The sequence below is a fragment of the Periplaneta americana genome, chromosome 13 (genome assembly GCF_040183065.1).
Source record: "Periplaneta americana isolate PAMFEO1 chromosome 13, P.americana_PAMFEO1_priV1, whole genome shotgun sequence".
Classification (NCBI taxonomy): Eukaryota; Metazoa; Arthropoda; class Insecta; order Blattodea; family Blattidae; genus Periplaneta; species Periplaneta americana.
This window is the reverse complement of record NC_091129.1, coordinates 109,760,470-109,784,179: the sequence shown is the minus strand read 5'-3', so window position 1 is coordinate 109,784,179 and position 23,710 is coordinate 109,760,470. Positions and strand designations below refer to the sequence as shown.

Here is a 23,710-nt window from a genome sequence, read left to right as displayed (position 1 = left end):
TCATGCAATGAGAATTTACTATTAGACGGATTGTATCAAATCAATTGTGATGTTTATTAAAACTTGTGACTTTCCAAGCATGTTTACTTAGGCCTACATTTAAAAATGAATACAAGTACTCTTTACTTACATTTAAAAATGATTACGTTGTTAGGTAGAAAACAACATTAGGCCCATATTAATTGTGTCCTGAATTGAATCCTATATAAAATTAGAATAATTTAATCCTGTTCCAGTATCAAATATTGACCCATGTAGAGTTCACTTAACTCTTTCCCATTGTATCATTTAAGCTCAACTTACCTCCACCATAACTTTGATTTAGGTATTCAAAATGTATCGTTTATTGTTACAATTCTACAGTATTATGTTTTTTTACTGTTATGATGTTAATTTCAATGCTAATAAAGAATATTACAATTTAAGTAAGTTTATTGTAATAAATGTAGGCCTACAACAGAAAATGTAATTGCAGTAGTATCTATTAATTTGCTTACGGAATAGCGATATATCAATAATCGTTTCGATATATATTATATTTCTGTAAAATATATATATATATATATATATATCGATTATCGAAATTAGATTTGCAATATACTGCAATATCAATATATCGGTATTTAAATTACTTCCTCCATCTCTATAATAATTCTTGTAGTGGACAATGCCAACATTTTGAGTGCCTTTCCCGCGATTTTCCCGTTTTTCCTCCTCATTCTACCAACACTCTACACTATTAACAATTCATTATCTCGAAAAGTAGGGTGTCACTTGTGTTTGTGGCACCGAATCGATCGTCCCCAATGGTTGTCTAAAGATTGATAGATGGTAATGTGATGGTTTTTAGTCCACTCATAGATCTGCATAAGAGACAACGGAGCCCTTCAGTTTCTTGCTTGATGAAGACATAACGATTCATTCACATACATAGGCTATATTACATACATACATACATACATACATAGCATGAATACATACATACATACATACATACATACATACATACATACATACATACATACATACATAGCCCTACATACTGATGAATGTCACACAATCGACGTTACTTCTGGACAGCAGCAGTCAGGAATGAGATAATAGGGCACGCGACGTGCGTGGTTGGTGGTGGGGGCAGTCGAGATTTTGGCTCCTTTCGAATCCCATTCGCAGTTCATTCACCACACGCGGAGGTAACAAGCCTTGCCTGCGAGTGTTGGCAGCACTGCGGCACCAGCTCGGTCTAGTCCAGATCGCTCGGCGCGGGCAGCAGTGCAGTGTGCGCGGTTGCCGGGCCGCCATGGCTCCGCGCTGCGTGTTGTCCGTGTTGCTGCTGCCCGTGCTCACGGTGTTGGCGGCGAGGGCCGAGGCCGCCACGCTGAGGACGTGCGAGCCCATCCGCGTGGACCTGTGCCGGGGGCTGGGGTACAACGTGACGGGCATGCCCAACCTGGTGGGCCACGAGCTGCAGGGCGACGCCGACTTCACGCTCAAGACGTTCTCGCCGCTCATCCAGTACGGCTGCTCGGCGCAGCTGCACTTCTTCCTCTGCTCCGTGTACGTGCCCATGTGCACCGAGAAGGTGGCGGCGCCCATCGGACCTTGCAGGGGGCTGTGCGAGTCGGTGCGGGCGCGCTGCTACCCCGTGCTGCAGGGCTTCGGGTTCCCCTGGCCGGCCGCCCTCAACTGCTCCAAGTTCCCCCTGCTCAACAACCACGAGCACATGTGCATGGAGGGCCCCGGCGAGGTGGGCGTCGGCCCGCGGACCGGCCTGGTGCCCTCCGACGCCGCGACGCCCGCCATCTCGCGGATCTCGGGCGGCCCGCGGGTCCCGGGGGCGGCGCCCTGCTCGCGCTACGTGCGCTCGGGACGCTACGTGTACGTGAACCGCACGCGGCGCTGCAACCCGCTGTGCGACGCCGACGTGCTGTTCGACGGCGCCCACAAGTACCTGGCCGAGGTGTGGCTGTCCGTGTGGGCGGGCCTCTGCTTCATCTCGTCGCTGGTCGCCGTGCTCACCTTCCTCGTGGACTCGGGGGGCGGCCAGGCGCGGTTCAGGTACCCGGAGCGTCCTCTCGCCTTCCTGGCGCTCTGCTACAACCTGGCCAGTGTGGGCTGGGGCGTCCGCGCCGCGGCTGGACGCGCCGCCGTCTCCTGCAGCCCGGACACGCAGAACCCCGACAGACTGCTGCTGTCGCAGGACGGACACATCAACGCCAACTGCGCCGTCGTCTTCCTGCTGCTCTACTACTTCGGCACCGCGGCCGCAGTCTGGTGAGTCAGCAAGAGCACGTGTAATAAATAGACTTAGGACCCATAGGCACTAAAATTGAAGGTAATTATACAAAGTTGACACCATTTTTTTCTTTAACAATTGCGTATAATATAGAAGGCTTCCCGTATAGAGTACTAAAAACGTGGTTTTACTTTCTGGCACCCAGTATTTCCTACAGAATAACTTAGAATTATTCACCTATTGTACGTAATAATGAATATTGCCGCCATAATGACACATGCTGATGAAATATACAGTGGAAATTTCTGGACAGTGGATGTTTGGGGGCCTTTACCGCAGCAGCAAGAAAGCATTTTTAAATGCCGGTGATTATTGTCGAAGGAGGTTTTATTTCGAGACAATAAAATTAACAATAGTGTTTTATATTTAAATGGTGATCCGTTCGCTCGTGACGTCTGACGTGAACAATACAGGGGCGATAAATCCATTCATTAGTACGTACAACAGGTGAATAGTTGTAAGTTATTCTGTGGAAAGTATTGAGTGCCGGAAAGTAAAACACGTGCTTACTATTCTGTACTATTTGTAGTACACAATTGTAGAAGAAAAAGTGGTCCTCCTTAGTTCTGTAGAATTACTGTACCAAATTGAAAATTAGGCTGCCCAAGAAGTACTAAAAAGTAAATAAAATACGCATTGAGAAGTGAATAGCAAACAACCATTTAAGTCGCTTAGTACAATGTAATTTAGCATACCGACATTAGCCTGAACACGAAGTCATCATCATTACTTAAGTGACAATGAACATTTATTATTAACATTTTTTTCTTGAAAATGATCTCTCTGCGTCACATGAACACGTGGGTATATATGTTTGAAGAAAATCTATCTGGTTTCAAATCAGGGACTGTTTCACTATGTTTCTCCGATACGGAAGAAATGTTTAATAAAGTATGCAAACCTAGATTACGTTGCATAGACTTCAAATTTTGGTGCCAAATTTTCCTCTGTTAGTGTTCCTCTTTTTCTTAAAGTTTTGCGCATGCATCATGTTGACCAAGGTGATACTCTCTCTCACATCTTATCTGAAAGAACGAAATTTATTCACGTGAAAATACACTGTTGGTTAACAAGACGCTACTGTTTAAAATAAATACAGCTCACCTTTTTTAGAGCAGACCTAGCAGTAAATAACACATCCGTTTTTGGTAAAGTTATTATCTCTTCCTTTCCAGTGTCTAAGGAGGACATTTCTGATATTTTATCCTTCGGCATTTTTACATGCATTAAATTAATGAAACAGTAAGCAAGACTGATTCAGCTAACACCCGACAACCTGAGTAACATACGACTTGAACCAATGTTGTTCGAATGTAACCGTCGTCGGTTGCTTTAACTAATGACAATATAGAGCACATGATTAAACTAATTACTGCAGTTGACAATGCAAACCTGGACATTATTAATAGTGCATATGCAGATATCCTAGTTTTTTTTGCCCTGTTGCCAAGATCAGTTCTTCTTGAAAATCTTATCATATCATCAGGTGCAGGTCTTTCAATGCTGACGCAGCATTCTCATATTTTCCCTATTTTCCGCCTTCTTCTCATTGTCAGTGCCCGCATACGATCCAAGTATCTTAATGTTGTCCGTCATCTGATTTCCTCTTCTGCTCCGAACTTTTCTTCCATTCACCATTCCTTCCAGTGAATTCTTCAGTAGGCAGGTTCTTCTTAGCCAGTAGTCCAGCCTATTTTTTATTCTGTCTGTCCATTTCACATGCTCCATTCTTCTCCATATCCACATTTCAAAAACTTCTAATAGTTTCTCTTCATTTTGTCATACTGTCCATGGTCTTTTATATCATAAACTCAATAGAAAGGCAAGTAGGCATTTCACAAAATAGGCGCTAACCTCAAAATAGGCAGATATAAGCGCTATAAAATTCAGCTATCAACATCCTATAACGATAAAACATGTTTACCTACTAAAAGGCTATGGAATCACGCAAGGAAATGAAATAGACAAAATCCTAACACTAGCAATAAATGAACTTGAAGTAATGGTTGATTTTAGCGCAGGGTTTTATGACCTGTGCACGAAATGAAGTCTCTGAAGAACACGTGACCAGAAGAAGAGAAATGTATTATACTGATGTGACAGGTTTATTTTCTATTTAAAGGTTTGTAGGCTCTGAACATGAACATTAAGTTCAAGCTCCACGATTACTCAGAAAATCAGTTTGAGATACCTTTTCCGCTATCACAAACTAACACTGTGTCTCAGAATCTAATAATAGGTGTAGCAATATTTGTGGTAATAAAGTTACGTATAGACCAGCGGTGACCAAAGTGGGTGTCGTGATTACATCGTGTAATCACAGACATTCAAATGGGTACGAGGAGTTTCCTGCACATTGCTGTGTGTTTCATTCACGTACTGAAGGCAAGCAGTAGCAATTGCCATGTCGCTCTACAAACTCTGTCTCTACAATCAGTAATAGGTGGTTTCGTAAAGAATGAGAAGGAGAACTTTTTTATTGTTCTGTCGGACAAAATGTAATATGTTTACTTTTCTCAACGGTTCAATTATGAGTATATAGAAACATTAATTGCCACACTGAATAATGTATTATTATTATTATTATTATTATTATTATTATTATTATTATTATTATTATTATTATTATTATTACTGGTCACTAAGTATGTGTTTCTATAATTCTTCAGTACGTGCATGAATATTGATATTTTTAGATCTTTTGCTTAGGAGGATAAAATTATTTAATTTTATCTCAATTTCAATCTTTTTAATCTTTAGATGAGGGTAACTATTTGTTAATTAATCATTTAATAATAATATTGTAGGAAAACTGATTCAATATTATGTGCCAACGAACTGTCAAACGCCAGGAATTGACATGTCTTAAATCATAGCCAGGAAGAGAAAGATGACATAAATAAATGTAAGGAAGTCAGCTGCCTAATGAGGTTTGAACTATCTCGTGCTCTAAATTCTTTTAGTAGAACAGAATTTATCAAAAGAGTAATGATTAAAATAGCTTAAATAACTTGTCCATAAGAAGTTTTTAATTTTGAAAAAATACGAATTTCTCGACCAAGTATCGAGAGAAGAATTTAGAAAATTCTTGATTATATTCAAGAGGAAGGTTAAAAAACGAAGCAAGAAAAATCGTACATTATTCACTGGCTCTTGATGACAGCAGTGACATTACTGATACAGCAAAGGTTGAGATTTTTATCCGCGGATTATTAATGTTTTTATGTTACGCATATTTGTTACAAACCTCTTGCAATTTCACTTCTTTTACTTATAAATCTAACTTTGTCTTCTAGCAAGTAGCTCTTTCTCTTACTGCCACACATGATTTCTGGACAGACACTGAGTGACCTGCAAGTGTTTGAAATATGTCCCGTGAAAGAAGAGGTAGCATGTAAAGACGGAGCATGCCGGCTCTTTATTCGCCTGGGCTGTGTGAGTTTGTCGGTAGAATTCCGTAACCTTGAGATCACTGATGTAAAGAGGCAATGGAAGACAAATCATATTAAGTTAAAATGAAACTTTATTTTTTCTTTAGTAAGTTATTTTACGACGCTGTATCAACATCTTAGGTTATTTAGCGTCTGAATGAGATGGTGATAATGCCGGTAAAATGATTCCGAGGTCCAGCACCGATAGTTACCAAACATTTGCTCATATTGGGTTGAGGGAAAAGCCCGGAAAGAACCTCAACCAGATAACTTTCCCCGATCGGGATCCGAACCCGGGCCACCTGGTTTCGAGGCCAGACGCGCTAACAGTTACTGTACAGGTGTGGGCGAAACTTGATTACATTGGCCTATAAAAGCGAACAAAAACGAATTAATTTATATGTAATGTTCCAGGGCCTGTGCGTATTACCTACAAACCAGAACTATGTAGGGTAAAGGTAATATTGTGATAGTTTTTTCGAGAATTTATTACAATTTTACTGAGCGCGAGGAAGATTTTTTTTTTTTTTGCGTCAATGTATTAAGGGAATGTTCGTGGACAAGTTGCTGCATAAAAACCGGTCCTTCTCTCGCTCAGTAAAATTGTAATAAATTATCAAAAAGAACTATCACAATATTACCTCGTATCACACTATTAGCAACCTTTACCCTATAACCCAGGTTCTAATGTAGTTACGTACTTTCTTTGGATTATATTAGAGCTGAAGTTCGCCTCCACCGCTGTGGAGTAACGGTTAGCATTTCTAATTCTGAAACGAGCGGGTCTGGGTTCAAATCCTGGTTGAGACAAGTTACGCGGTTTGGTTCTTTCCGAGTTTTTTTTATCCTCAACCAAATGAAGCAGAATTGCTGGGTAACTTTCGGCGTTGCAACTCCGACTTGTTTCGTCATCATTTATTCACATGTCACTGTCATCAACTGATCATTACCATGGTCCGAGTTAAGTTCACAGTGCAGCGTGCTGTATTCATAAAAGAGCGCGACCGTTCGACGACAAATATTATTCACAAGTATTGTGTATTGTTATTTAGCTAACTGTCTGATGACAGGTTTGAACCTTGTGACACCAACAAGGTATCACTCATAAGGCAACTGAACCAGGGGATAATGGGGTAAGGTGGCCAGTTTCTTTCACCCTCCATTTTATACATCGCAGACTAATCACATATTTCACTAATCAGACTTAAGATATTGTGTACTATTATCATTAGCATCATTATTCAGCTTGTTGGTACTGCAGTAGAACAGTGAAAGTTAAGAATCTTGCTGGTGTCATGATTGACTCAAGGCGGCAGAATGAAGCGCCTGGTTCCACAGTAATGGCATTCCAAAATGATTGCTGCAAAATGACCACGATCGTGCACTTTTGTTTGTCGTAACTGCAGCTGTTGCTGTTATGTTATATCGCAGTATATTAGATCCAGTGGCCATTGTACTCTTCTTGAAATTGTTCATAATCATCATTATCATCATGTTCGTCGCCGTCATCCATGTAATCAGGATTTCCTTATCTGAGTACTCCGCGCAATGTCAACTCTCCTCCTTAAACGCTTCATAAATCATCGGCTTGTCACCGGCCACGGTCATGGTTTATTCGCCCAGGATTCGGTAATCAAGGTCGTCATGCTTGAAAGTAATAATCCGATCCTAATTTAAGTCTTTGCGGTGTTGCAGCTGTTTACGTCAAGCAATCTCAACATATGTCTGTCGTGTGTTTGGGACCAGCTAAAGGATGCAAAGTAATTAAAATAGGCCAATAATAAGTTCCGCTGTACAATATCGTGACTTGGTAATTACTGTGATCACTAATAAACGAGCAGTGTTCAAATTGAATGGGGAGAAGCCGGGAAATTTCGCCCATTCTGGATTTTTTCCTCAACGTCTGAATTTCTGTGATATTTTTCCTGAAATTGCATTTCCGAAAACTTACTTCTATTTTCTGTGTGGCAGTCAAAACATTTTCTCCCCCAAAGTGAACTGGCTATAGTGACTTTTTTTCTCTCTAAATTACCTAGATTTCAACATTTAAAAAAGATGAACCATTAATAGGAAAACAGTGTATTAAAACATTTTAGACCTTTTTTTCTTCAGAAGTATTCGAAAAATACTACACATTTGTTTTCATAAACATTTGTTGCTATTGTTGTTTTCGCAATGCGATTTTGTAATTGAATTGTAAATTATCTTGAACCTATTGTAGTAACGTTTCTTTCTACTTCTGACAGCTCGCTAGCTGTCGTAGCAATGTCGCCAATTTGCTTCTACTGCTAGAAACTAGTCAGTCAGTCATTTAGTCACGTGAGATATATTTGATAATGTGGCAGCATTGCCTGCAAACTCGGGCGAAGAGATTACCTTGGTTCCCATGACAACAACCTGTAACCCATGTGGCTAGCGACCCTAAGCCACGCTGCTAGTGAGCTGTCAGAAATTGAAAGAAACGTTAATTCTGCTGTAATGTATACTTATAAGGTACGGTGGAAAGAGTGATCATGGTACCAGAAATTCAAAATACCATGTCAGATGGCATAGTAATATTAAAATGGACGTTAACAACAAAATAACAATACTGTATATCACTTCATGACAATAAACTTTAAAACTCAATATGTTATAATTGATATAAATAGTCTACTAAGAAAGGAAAATAAAAAAAAAAATAATATGCTAATGAGAAATCCCGTCCCCACCTCTACATTTTTTATCAATTGCAGGTTTGAGAATTGTAATATCCCTTGCTTTTTCTTATATTGCATGAAATAATAGTATGTTGGCAAAGAATCCATAGATGCATGCTGGATGCCCTTGTGTGTATTTTTCGTTGATTGTACGAGTTAGCAGAGAATCCTCAGAGATTTGCTTGATGTCCCCTACTGTTTCTTTTACGTTGCATGAAGTACCAGTAATGTTTTTTTTTGTTGGGGATTCACGGAGACTTCTTAGATTCCCGTTGTTTGTTTTCTTACATTGGTTTCACGAAATGGTGGCTTGTTGGCAAAGAAATCCTTAAATAGGATAGACCTACTTGACGTCCTTTGTTTTTTGTCTTGCATAGTGTGAAATGGTTTGTTGATAGAGATGCGGAATGTCCCTTATTTTTATCTTATTATTGCATGAAATTTCTGGTTGGATGATCGTCCACCTCTGCTTCGACATGTGGCCGTGAGGCCAGCAGCCGGCTGGTCGGTCTTGGCCCTTCGTGGGTGTTATTATTATTATTATTATTATTATTATTATTATTATTATTATCAGGGAACGGATTTATATGGACTAAAAATATATGAAATATGTAAATATATATGTAGTTATTTTTACCAAAATATGGAATTAAATATGGATTTTTACCAAAATATGGAATTAAATATGGACTTAAAATTATAAAAAAATGACTATGTACGTTAAATATTGGTACATTTTAATCAAACTAAACAAAAAATATAATGGACGTACCTTATCTTCCAATGTAGTTTCAACAAAACACAATTTTTATTGTCTGTTACCATAACAATAGGTTACAAACATTTCTTTCAAGTGCTGAAAAGTGAATCTTCTTCTATTGTCTCTGAGGATAGATTTATACTGACTAAAAGAGCGTTCGACGTCACAAGAAGTAACTGGTACATAATTCAATTTCACAATGTCTGCTGGGGATAAGTCCAAGTTAATCTTCACTGTTGATTCACCACTCATCACAGCAACAACCTTTTGTAGTTCTTCATATCCAGGGTTTTTTGAAAGTACAGTGTCCACCTTAGCTCTTACTGCATCTGCAACTTTACCTCTACCACGATTCAGTTGTTCCACAGTACTATTTATAATTTCAAAACTTTCAGATAGTGAAAGGTGCCTATTTTGGAGACTTTTGAGCGTTTTTATGATGCATGAAAATGTATGCTGAATGTGAGCTAAGTCATTCTTCACACTTATGTCACAGGTAACTGTTTTCGCAGTATCAATTGAGACTGCATCTTCAGAGTCCAATGCAAGGAGAACATTGTTAATAGAGTCTATATGTTCGGCATAATATTCAACTGCTTCTAGCCATGTACCCCATCTAGTTAAAATTGGCTTTGGTGGCAATGGAATTTCAGGGTACATTTCTTTCAACACGTTAACTCTACTGGGAGCTTTGAGAAATACTTTTTTCACTGATGAAATCAACAAATCTACTTTAGGGAAATTGTCTCTGACCACTTCTGCCACACGATGAAATGCATGCGCCACACAAGTAAAATGAGTCAATTTAGGATATACAACAGATAATGCTTGTCCAGCTTTGACCATATAAGGGGCAGCATCGCTAATAAAGAATAACACATTATCGTACATAATACCCTTTGGCCACAGGATACCCATAGCTTCGTTGAACAGTTTAACTATAGTTTTGTTATTGCACTTTTCTAGAACATCACAATGTAAAAGAATTCGTTCAGAATATTGTTCACTTAACAAACCGATAACTACATTACCAACAAGTCTACCTTCTTTGTCGGGAGTCTCATCAATGGAAACCCAAATTGAACTATCTTTAATTTCATCTCTTATCTTCTGTATTGTCTCATCGTAGATGGATGGAGCATACGTCTTCCTAAGTGTTGACTCATCCGGGATTGTATGTTGAGTATATTTTTCAAGGAATTCCCTGAAGACCTTATTCTTTAGTTTGTAGAGAGGAATATCAGCAGAGATGAGAGAACGGCACAGGTCGATGTTAAACTCAGATCTTACATTCGATGTTGTTGGTTGTGTTAAAAACAATTGTCTCTGCTTGGAATTTAGTTGTTTGTTGGCCTGATGTTTACTAGTTGTAATGTGTTGTTGCACCAGGAACTTTTGTGTAGATGATACTGCACACTGACACAAATTACAAAATAATATTTTATTGTCAGTTGATAAACCATCTTCTTTAAATTCTGAAATGTAACTTGTTAGTTTTGATTTTAAATTGACTGAATGACGTACTTTTGGCATATTTACCGTCTTTATAGTATGATTTACAAAACTGAACCTATGTGTACTCTGACTGGCATTTAACTGTTGAGCTGCACAACTGAAGTCTGTTAAAAATTTTAAATTAAATTAATACAGTTTTGTAACTTACTTTCCCATTGTTGATAGGACTGCTAATTTTCAAATAACTCTGATGTTAAAGGGATTACTGAACATGTGTTTAAATCTCTATTGTTGAAATGTATTTTTAAAAGTTAATGGAATTTTGTTTTGTTTTATTGTTAAACCTAATATAATATGGACTGTTTTATATGAAATATGGAAAATATATGGAAATTAACGAAAATATGTACTAAACTCTAAAATATGGAAAAATATGGAAAATAAAAGTAGGATTTTTCAACCCTACACATTGTGAAACATAAAGATAATGCAAAATATAAATTATATTAGCTTTATAAGTAAATATGTATTTACATATAAATCCTTTCCCTGATTATTATTATTATTATTATTATTATTATTATTATTATTATTATTATTATTATTATTACATGAAATTGTGGTAGAGATGCTGAATGCCCCTAGTTTTTTGTTTTGCATTGCATTAAATTGTTGGTAGAGATGGTGAATGTTTCTTTTTTTTGTCTTGCATTGCAACATTACATTAAATTGGCAAAGATTCTGAATATTCCTTGATTTCTTGTTTGACATTGCATGAAGTTGTTGACAGTGATGTTGAATGTCTCTTGTGTCTTTTCTTACACTGCTTGAAATTGTTGGTAGAAACGGTGAATGCCCTTTGTTTTTTGTGTTACATTGCATTAAATAATTGTTGGCAGAGATGCAGAATATCCCATGCTTTTTTCTTACTTTACATGAAATTGTCGACATGAATGTTCCATGTTTGTTTTATTTTGTTTAACACCACATGAAATCGTTGCTGAATGTTTCTTTCTTTTTTTTCTTTTTTTTTTACATTGCATGAAATTGTTGGTAGAGATACTGAATGTCCCTTGTTTTTGTCTTACATTGCATAAAATTGTGGCAGAAATGCTTATGTCTCTGTTTATTTTGTCTTACATTGCATGAAATTGTTGACAGAGATGCTGAATGTTCCTTGCTTATTTTGTTTGACATTTCATGAAGTTGTTGGCTGAAATGCAGATTGTTCCTTGATTTTTTGTTTGACATTGCATGAAGTTGTTGGCAAAGATGCAGAATGTCCCATGTCTTACATTGTATGAAATTGTTAGTAGTAATGCTGAATGTCTCTCTTTCTTTTTTTCTTTCTTTGCGTGAAAGAATAGCTTGTTGACAGATAATTCCCCAGAGACTTGTTCGATGATTCTTTAAGTTTCTTGTACGGTGTATGAAGTGTGATTTGTGCCACACCGACTAAAGTTAAAGCTTGATTTTTTTTCGAAATGCTTTACCAAAAAAGATAAAAGTAAAAGTAAAAAATACTTTCTACTCGAGAAGTTGTAAAATACTTCATATTTACTAAATGTAGGCTAATATTCTTCTGTATTCTGCCAAAAATGCCGATTTTGCCCATTGTGACTTATTTTAAGGTTTTGAAGCCCAAAAATGCTTACTTTAATATGTGTTTAATTTTTTCGTGTATAGCACTGAAAAAGAAAGTTTTTAGTGGAGAGGATGTAATTCTTCTAAAAAAAATCAACATGACAAATATTGCTAAATTTGAATATTACACTATGAACCAATCGGTACCGTATCATTGGAAATATTTTTTTTTCGCTTATAAAATTGGTCTGCCTAAGAAAAGGGAAAGTTTCACAACAAAAATTATAGAGAAAACCTTTATTATCTATTGTAATGTCAATTACGAATAATGTGTTAAATTGTAAATTCGTAGGTAAATTAGAGAATTTAATTGTAATATTGACATTTATCTATCGGCAGCCATAGAGCAATGAGCCAATGAGGCCGATGAATTATGAATGATTAATAACTATCATAATCTGGCATAACAAAAATAAAGTTTCTTACCAAAAGAATTTTATTTTGTTACTGGCTTTGTCATTGTATACCGTAATGCTTAATACTAATTAATTAATTAATTGGATTTCTTGTAATTTTTATTATTGTAGTTTGAGTGGATACAAGATGAACAAAATCGTACTATAGCTGCCTGAAATTGTATTTTTTAGATACCTAAAACTGTATTTTTAGAGTATTTTGATAATTTTAAAACTTAACTTAGCTGCCAAGAATCTCATTTTTAAGGACCTAAAAATCCGAGGTCTAATCATCAGTCATCACTAGGGCTAGGATTTTGATGAAATTGCATCTTTTTTCTAGTAAGCCAGAAATATAGCCGCTTTAGTATTTATATGTTATGTGATAAACTGAGTGTTTTAAGACATATTTGTTAGGGCATTTTTTTGCACTTTTTACCTCTTACAACTCATAAGAGCGTCTTTTGTGTTATTCGAACATTTTTTAGCATTTTCATTTAATTTTGGCCACAAATTCTCATTATCAATATAAACTAATGTTTATTTCCTTTGATATTTTGTCTACATATTTTGTACATTAATACCCTTTATTTTTTACTTGGTTATTTAACGACGCTGTACCAATTATGAGGTTATTTAGCATCGATGGAGTTGGCGATAGTGATATGATATTTAGCGAGATAAGGCCGAGGATCCGCCATAGATTACCTGACATTTGCCTTACGGTTGGGGAAAACCTCGGAAAAAACCCAACCAGATAATCAGCCCAAGCGGGAATCGAACCCGCGTCCGAGCGCAACTCCGGATCGGCAGGTAAGCTCCTTAACCGACCGAGCTATGCCGGTGTCTAATACCCATTATTTTGTACAATATTTTAATCGTTTTTCTACAAAAATATTGCCCTTTTAACGTAGTACACTCCATGTAATGGATCAGTCCAACCATCCCTTCAATATAGACTCCTCTATACTTGCTAATTCCGTATAAGAGTGGCCTTGTGAAGGGCTACATGGAAACTACATCAGGTAAAATAATTAATTAAAGTGTACTACTTAGAAAAAAATATGTAAAATTAAATAAACTTAAATGTTGGTACTAGAATTTAATTACTAGTCTAAATATTAAGCAGCACAAAACTCCTTTTCCTACTAAGTCAATTTTAGAATGTAAGATCAACTTTTAGGGCACTGAATGGCATTTTTGAAAGATTTTTAGGTCATAAATGCATTGTTTTTAAGACATTTTTTATGATTTATAGGTCCTCAATATCCTAGCCCTAGTCATCACTTATACTGTTCCGACTAACCACGTGACTCGCAATATCGCTTTACTTCCTGTTTTAAAAAAAGTGACATTCAAAATTGCAATTTAAAACCTATAGAATCTTAAAAAAAAAAAAAAAAAACACTTCGAAGAAATCTGGTTTCAGTACGTTAAATCCTGAAACTCCGCGACTTAGTAATAACATATTAATATTGTGTACATTATAATATAATACTTGACATTTCTAGAGAGGTATTTAGAAATTGGAGTTGTGTTCTTACTGCTGAAGGCACCCGCAGAAAGCCATTTGAACAACGCTAAGCGATATCATATATTTTTTTCTGGACTTGTTATTAGCGTCGTACATGTGGTAGTGTCATAAACGCTCTAATGGTTATTTGATAATATTTTGAATTTGTTTCGGTCTCTGTGTTACCGGTTTACGATTCCCGCATCTTTTCTTACAAGATCAATGAAGTTCTGGATCGTACGCCTGTGTTTGTTTTGGCTCGCATTGTGTTCATCCAAACGAGCTTACGTTGAAATAAAACCTTGGCGGCAGCTCCTGTGTGGCGAATTGGAATACTCGTATACATTTATCCGCCATTGTTAATTATTTCCACGAGCAATTACAAAGGCTATTTCGCGGAAATACGACATTGCGTGGAACTATAAGAGCCATTAACCTTTTCAACGCCCAGTATTTATTTATTATGTTCACAGTGTAGAAATATTATAATTAACTTTGGAGAATTAGACCCATTTCCCCTTCCTTTTCCATTACTAAAGAATTATGATCCATCATTAGGCATTAAAAATAGAGACCCGCCGATTACAATAAAACAGTGTTTGCGGTGACTGAGTGGTCTAAACCAGCCTCCAAATTCTCCACACTTGACAATATCTACCCTACTTGGTTTCTTTGTTTTAGGTTTTGTGAAGTAATATGGCTGTGAACAGCAACCAAGAGATGTTGATAATCTGAGGAAAAATTGCTTTAGTTTTCTAACGACGTGAATTGTGTTATGTAGGCCTACACAATGGTGGAGATCTTGGTCAAAACACATCTCCTGAAATATATTTACAAATAACTGAAAAATAAGTGGTAACCGTTCTCACGTTACAACGTTTTATTTCATGTCTTCTCAAACGAATAATTCTGTATTTTATTATGGATATCTGTTTCCCTGTTATAGGATATGTGATTCATTCATTCATAGTGTTCGCCCAAGGGCAGGTCTTTCACTGCAAACCCAACATTCTACAGTCTTTTCTATTTTCCGCCTTCCTCTTTGTCTCCTCATGTGATCCATATATCTCAATGTCATCTATCATCTGATATTTTCTTCTGCCCCGAACTCTTCTCCCGTTCACCATTCCTTCCAGTGCATCCTTCAGTAGGCAATTTCTTCTCAACCAGTGACCCGGCTAATTCCTTTTCCTCTTTCTGATCAGTTTCAGCATCATTCTTTCTTCATCCACTCTTTCCAACACTGCTTCGTTTCTTACTCTGTCCATTTCACACGCTCCATCCTTCTCCATATCCACATTTCAAATGCTTCTAGTCGCTTCTCTTTACTTCGTCGCAATGTCCATGTTTCTCACCCATACAATACTACACTTGTCTGCCTCGGTAGCGTAGTTGGTATAGCGCTGGTCTTCTATGCTCGAGGTTGTGGGTTCGATTCCGGCCCAAGTCGATGGCATTTAAGTGTGTTTAAATCCGATAGGCTTATGCCAGTAGATTTACTGGCATGTAAAAGAACTCCTGAGGGACAAAATTGCGACACACCGGCGACGCTGATATAACCTCTGCAGTTGCGAGCGTCGTTAAATAAACCACAATTTTAAAAAATGCTACACTCCACACAAAGTATTTTACTAGTCTCTTCCTTAGTTTTTTTTTCAGAGGTCCCTAGAAGATGCTCCTTTTTATCCAACGAAATTAAAATTACTTATCATTTCAGTTGTACAGTTCTCAAATACAATTTCAGAGCACACAGTCCATTTACCCACAAAAGCAATCACTTTGGTATGACGGTTGGAAATTGTATGGTTTAGTTCTGTTATATTGTACAATATAAGTTAATTCAAAGAACACTGTCTGTGTTTGTGTTGTCTTTGCATATCAATTTCTCTAGCAATAATCCTTACATTGTAATTGTTTCTCACGAACGTCTTTGGTTCTCGATCCACGTTTTATGAATCGTTGGTATAAAGTACATTTATAATAATGTTGTTAATTAATATTTACTGTTAGAGCCTGTGGTTAATTATACAGAACTAAAGGAGTAAAGTGTAGTACTGAATTAGACACAGTCCTCATAAAGTACCAGTAGGTCTTAAAGGTGTCATAGCTTGTACGGAAGGTAATAACACTATGACAACGTGTTGTCCTTCAGCAAATCGCAGACAGAAGTGCTTGAAAACAAGAGTTCAGTGTCCCCGCCTCTGAGCTGTATGAGAGCTGTAATTTGCTTCACGGCACGTGCATAAGACCCTTCGTAAGAGTTAGTCACGGTGAAATTTCATTTTCACACCATTATTAGCGAGCTGAAAACAGGTGCTGAAGGATTTTAAAAAACTATGCATACCTTTCTTTTATAACTGGGAAATTAACGAGTTAGAAAGCACACTGATTCAGCAAACGATTGACTATGCATAGTTAGCCTACTATGTATAACTATCGTTGACAGAAAGCTTTTAAACATAAGAACTTTATTACGTGACCTTCTCTTACAGGAAATAACAAGAGGTAGTAGGTATTTTATAGTTCCAGCCTTGGCTGTAGAAGGGCTGTAATTGAGTTCGTATTATTTCTTACCCCTTTTGACATCTGTAGAACTGCTGAAGTTGGGACAGTTTCAGAAGCGCTGTAATTTTTAAAATCGTAAATTAGCATAACGAAAACAAGATTTAAATGTTATTTTTAACGTAAAACGTTTATGAGCATGACATTCGAGGAATATGGTCGCAATTTCTGTTAATAAGGTGACGTCGTTAATTGAAGCGTCGGCTGGAACAACGTTATAAGTTACATTTGGTAAAATTTACAGGAGCTGCAAAAATGTGTAGGCCTACACGTACAACGTTGTCTTATGAGGGTAGCAAACTTTTGAGAGGAAAAATTTCACGTACTGCATTGATGGACAGTTGCAAGCCAAGGAGTATAGCAAAGTAAGATGACATACAACGTTGTTCCAGCCGACGCTTCAATTACAGTAGGCCTTGGATGTCTGAAATTACGTGTTTGAAACAATATAGTTTCGAACAATGGCGCATCCACGAGGATTTAAGGGGGCTGAAGCTGTCCAAGTAAAATGATGGGGAAAGGAGGAGAGAAAGAAGAAAATTATTTAATACATTCACGTGTCTGTATCTATTATCGCGGGAAGTATATATGAAACAGATTTTTTAAACAGGCCTGTGTCTGAATGGGTTTTTACAACACACTTTTTTCTCATACAGTTCGAACTTTCGATGTTGTTCGAAGTTCTGTAACTTTCATTCAGAGCGTGTCTGCTAGCTCCAGACATTCCAACCAGCCAATAACATCTCAGTGACGCTGTCTATACTTCTCAAACCATCCATGTTTCACTTAAGAATAGAGCTATACAGCTTTAATGTTGCTCTATGGCACTGATTATAAATAGTCCCCTCCAAAACCATATTTCTGGCTACGCTACTGGTTTCGAATCAAAGCAGCAGTGATAAAACATAAAGGGGAAACGTAAATAATATAATAATTAAGGCTAGGATTTTGATGACCTATAAATCATGCAAAAATGTTCTAAAAACAATGCATTTATGAACTAAAAATCTTTCAAAATGCCCTTAAAATGCCCTAAAATTGATCTTACATAATTGAAGAGTCCACTGGAAGAATGATGGATGTCACTTTCTTGTCCAAAATGAACCAAGACTGTCAATGCATAGCTTAAGACATATAGAATGTACATACAGAATTATATGGCATTAACACTGATAGTCATTGTCCAGTAGGCCTAATGATCGGAAAATCACAGTTAAGCTTTGAGCGCTAAGCATTTCAAACTTTCAATTGCTTCTCCTGCAAAATGTATTCCAAATGACATCCATCATTCTTGCAGTGGACTCTTCAATTGGCTTAGTAGGAATATTAATATTTAGACTAGTAATTAAATTAAATTCTAGTACCAACATTCAAGTTTATTTAATTTTACATAATTGTTCTAAGTAGTACACTTTCATTAATTATTTTACCTGATGTAGTTCCATGTAGTCCACCACAAGGCCATTCTTATCCGGAACTAGCAGGTATAGAGGAGTCTATATTGAAGGAGTAGTTGGAATGATCCATTACGTTGAGGGTGCACTACGTTAAAATGACAATATTTGTGTAGAAAAACGATTAAAATAATATATAAAGAAATATCAAAGGAAATAAATAATATTTTACATTAATAATGGGAATTTATGGCAAAATTAAATGAAAATACCCCAAAAATGACCGAATGAAACAAAAAAAAAATGCTCTTATGAGTTGTAAGAGGCAAAAAATGCAAAAAAAAAAAAAGCTCTAGCAAATATTTCTTAAAACACTCAGATTATCACATAACATATAAATATTAAAGCAGCAATGTTTCTGGTTTACTAGGAAAAAAGATGCAATTTTATCAAAATCCTAGCCCTAGTAATAATGAATTCATTGTTATTCGAACACAAATTGGTGTGATCAATAAATGCGGGGAGCATAAAGACAGAAATAATTAATTTAACATGGTGTCCGTCGTCTTTACCCAAGGAAATGTCCCTGGTAGGCCTACTAATTTCTGTTAGAGATTGAGTAGGGCCATAGTGCGGACGGAAGCATTATAAAATCCATGTCTCCCTCCCAACGAACCCGCAACCCTCCGGCTTTTGCAGGGTTACACGTTAACCGCGATGCTATCGCGCGCCCCCTTGTATGATGTTTACCTTTCAAAATTCTCTTGCACAGGAAGATGTCGGTGAATACCGGTCTATGTATTACGTAATGGAATTCCATTTATACGAGTACAATTAACTTTCAGTTTTGACAGTAATTGATTTCTACACTGACAGGACATTCTGTGCGTATTTATCCTATGAACATGCAGTGCAATATTGTCTGAGGAAGGCGTCATGGTTCGTTAAGTTCCATGTCACAAAAGGCGTGGCTATCATGTTTCATCACTTCGGTTAACCTCACGTCAGAGGTGACACTCCTTGGGGTAAAGAGCACATCATTTGCTTCAAGGCTGTTTTGTATTCAATTTCTGAAACAATACTGGGAACCGTTATTACTTTTTCATCAACAAGATTAATTTCGGCCTATGCTAGAGTATTCTTAATCATGAGCTAAGTGAACTACGCCATAGAGTGGTGAGCTACAGACATAGGCAATCTTTTATATTCATATAATCTTTCAGATTATTTCATAGATAGACGGATGTATTTATTCATTCCATAATATTCTTACAGTTGCTTTACAGCTAGAATAAGGAATATGTTCAATTCTTACGTTTAACATGTAAAAACGCAAATATAGTTCATCACCGTACAATAATGTATGGAATATATAGCCTACAGAGCATTATTATATTACAGTGGTTCTCACACGACTTAGTTCATACGTCTCATCTTCTTTATGGCTACAATATTTTGTCTGGGGGCAAGTAATAGTTAGCTAACCATAACAAGCATGCTCCCAAATTTATGACATAGTTCTTATTGTCTGGCAGCCTTGCACAATCCGCTGACGGAAAGTTCCATCATTATCAACAGGAATCGAATACACGAACGACTTTAAGTGCCCCACAGAAATAAGTAAATTGGATTGAAATCTGGTGAGCGTGGAGGCCAAGCATATTCGGATCTCGACGAGACGACGAGCTGCGACCTGTATTCAGGCAGGAGGCCGACATTTTGAACAGTTCATCTAAGGAATGTAAACAGAATGCATCGTAAGTATTCCTGCAAATACACTGGAATGCACTATAATCATACTTGCAAATCCTACTCAGGAGCCAAGCATTTCCGGACCCATGTTGATATAACCATTTTTTCTTCCAGAGGAAGCTACTTATCCACGTGTAATGTGCATTTGATGCCAACTTAAAATGACTTGAAGCACGGCCTTCTATACGCCAAGGATAATGGCACACGGCCATGCCTATACACATTGTTGTGATAGACTGGAATGATAAAATGCCATGCAGCTCACCAGAGTCCATGAAGAGTTGATACGTCGCTTACATTTGTGCATTCAGCAGAACGGAAGACATTTTGAAAATTGAACACCATAATTGATCAACAATTGAAACTATTTTTACATTGTATGTTTTTTAATAAAGGTTTAAAACACTAACCAGTATCTTGTTTAAGAGGTCTGGTGGCGAGGGGAGGGGATGTTTGTTTCCAAATCGACTGTACGGCACCGGGAAGGATGCTTTCTCGTGAGATGAACATCATTTCAAAAACTTATTCAAAATAGTTAATTTTTCGATAGACTCGTTAATTATGAAATACCCTGTATATTTCCCAAATAAAATCCGCCTTACTAGATCTACCAATAGAACAGTCATACACAAAATGGGACTGACAACCTCATAAGCCCAGTAGGCCCTACATTTTTCTAGACTAGAAATGCCGTATAGACGCTTTATAGTCCTGTTATGTTGCCAACACTTGGAGGGCTTTGTCGTCCAGTTTGTATTAATGCTAGTGTTAAGTGTTCCTGTGTTCGAGCTAATCCACGTGGGTGCCGCATAGCCTCTAGGATTCTCAAATATCAACAGGTGAACATCGGTTAAGAGCGGCAGGTGCAAGAATTTTACCATTCCTTGTGATAATCATAAAAGCGCGAGGAATCTTTAGATGACAATATGGGACTGGCTCGTTCCGTTAGTTACAGCTCGAGAAGTTCCGTAGCTCACTTGATAGAGCGAAGAACTTTCTCTTTATCTACTTTTAGAACGGTTTGTGGTCTCTGTCTCACGTTTGAAAGAGTGGATTTTGTTCACATCTTCCCCATGATAAAGAATGCATGTGTGGCACGTGGAGATGTCTTTCGTCTGCATGAAGGACTTTTAACAAAACTTAAACTAAACACAGCACGAATTATATGGCCTTATTCACTGGAACGAGAACACGTTTCAAGCAGGATTTCGACAGTACTGAAACCCATCAGTATTTTACGTACAGTTTATTTATAATTGAAATGTACGTAGAATTTTAAACATTTTCCATTATTAAGTTCAATAAAACAAATGTCTGCCTATAAATTATATTTAAAGTAATTCTATGTATAAAGTTTATTTGTGATCTTATTTTTATTTGTTTTTTTTTATATAATATGTACCGGTAGCCTATTTTTGCGTGGTGTAAAATCGTTTAATACTAGCCTAGCGGCAGGATTTGTATTATATATATTTTTTTGCACTTGTAATGTCAAGCGGTGTTGTCACGTTTTGGTTGTAAAGATCATCCGTAGTTACAATTATTTTTATACCGATATCAAGACATTGATTTCTACCACCACCATCAATAGTGAATAAACGTTAAGTTATAAGATAACTTTTAGTCTAATTAAAATTGAAATTAAAATTACTAGCCTTTTTTGTCGTTAACAATGAAGTCGAGATACGATAACGTTGATTTTATTCCACGTGGAGTAGATATGAGAAGGTCAATTACAATTGTTAACGCATCATTGTAGACATATGTTACCGCTTCCTGTGATTGAAGCTGCATCTGAGATGACCTAACCAATAAACAACTTCTTATCCTGTCTTTTCAAAGGAAAGCGTTTCGTCGTCTTTGACAGCAGCTGGGTATTAATTGAACGCTCGGACTATATTAACGTTTGTATTTCTTGTATGTAGATGGAACTACACCCGAGTACGAGCTTTCCTTATACGGGTGATACGGGTGTTCCTGATTTTTTGTGTTTTATGTACTTAATTTTGTGTAAATAAAAATCACTATCAAACTACGCGTATTTGTCATGTGTTTTATTGCTGTAGGAGCAAGTAGAATGAAATTCCATAAATAGTTTCCATAGTAATCTGGAAGGCGATTAAATACTAAGGTCTATTGAATTTTAATCACGCGCACTGTTGATCCGTAACATCATTTGTGTTCATGTACATGTGATAGAGGTATATAGAGTGGTTGATATATGGAGCATCCCTAAGCACTTAAGTCCAAATTTGTTTTATACACCCGTCATGGAATGAGTTGCGTGTCGATTGTGCAGCCCTGCTAAACCGGTCCCACCATCCGCCACACTGTGCATTCCTATCCTGCCTTCAGAGCTGTATACTATACAGCCACTACCAAAAGTTTAAGGACACTCCTCCATAAGTGGTGTTTCACTCCTGTCCTATACTTATGTGAAAGTCGCAAATTATTGGGATGTGGAAGAATGATTGGAGATAATATCTAACTCCATTCCAATTCACTGATCTAAATCAACCCATTCTGGAGTAATTAATTTTTTTCCTACAAAATATGTAATTTTTCAACAAGTTTCCTAATAGACAAATTGTTATATAATCCACAGTTTGGAAGATAGACAAATTGGGTTCGCAGTAACAACTTCACTTTTCACAGGAATTTGGTCCTATATAAACATCAGGGAGTTTCACATAAGTATATGGACAGGAGTGAAATATTACTTATGGAGGGATGTCCTTAAACTTTTGATAGGGACTGTACCTTACCACTCGTGGTGATATACCGTACTTCACATATCTGTATAAGTCGTCATTTCCCCGTGAAACAAGCAAGAACTTGAAGGAGTCCAGATAGGGACCGATGGCGGGCATATGTGGGGGCAGCAATGAACCTCCGGGTTCTCTAAAAGTAAGTAAGTTATTGAAACAAGGAGGAACACTCACCATAAAGGACCGTCGATTTGGCGTCACACAATCACATCCTATTTTTCGCGAGACTGATGGCTGGCCGGCTTCACCAATGTTGATTGTACTCGTATTTTTAATGCGTCATTAATTTGGTTATTGATACGGTTGCTTTTTTTTACGATTGAGCACGCAGCGTTAGGGCAAAGGTGTCGTTAAATCCGTCGTTAATTTATTTGACGGTACCTTTAGAATGAAAACGGCGCTTTTATCTGTTGTAAAGATGGCGGCCACTTTCGATGCTGAAATTCTTTATTTAGAATACTTTAAAGATGGTGAGCGTATGGTAGAAAATGTTAGACTTAGAAATAGTAATTTTGAAGAATTAGGCAGTTTAAATTTTGTTTCATTGTACGTAAATTAAAGCACAGTACAATATTGTGGTGTTTTACCAGGTGTTGGAAAGCAATTGGAATTACATATTGAGAATTTCAATTTAATGAGGTTTTACCGTAATTCCTTGCTCACTGTATGGCGTGCTTACGCCGAGCTATTGCGTAAGATGCTACATTTCACACCTTATGTTAATGATCTGTAATTAGCAGTGGCCATAAAGTCATAGAAGCACACATCTTAGCGTGAATGCAGTCATTTAAAACTTGTGATTTCTTATGTGAGAACATGAGTCAATACAACGCCGTGGTTCACATTTTTTATACATCCTATACCTGTATGTTTTCGAATAGTTTGAATGTACCTGCTAATGGAAGAGAAGGCAGTGACGTTATTTGTTCACACAAATTAACTTTCATGCCCTCCAGATGCGTGTGACATGTTGAGTACACATGATTTATTGACAAGTTCTTTACTTCTGAAAATCACGGGGACTTAGTGCTGGGTTTGGAT

The 23,710-nt window shown here is 37.1% G+C and overlaps 1 protein-coding gene across 1 annotated transcript in view; it reads left to right on the top strand.

Moving 5' to 3' along the window:
- The first annotated feature begins 228 nt into the window (after positions 1–228).
- The window catches only part of LOC138712232 (frizzled-4-like), a 173,541-nt gene continuing 150,059 nt past the window's right edge, over positions 229–23,710 (top strand). Inside the window, exon 1 of the mRNA XM_069843786.1 lies at positions 229–2,274. Coding sequence (XP_069699887.1) covers positions 1,301–2,274 — 974 coding nt within the window. The 5' untranslated portion in view covers positions 229–1,300. The remainder of the gene's footprint in view (positions 2,275–23,710) is intronic.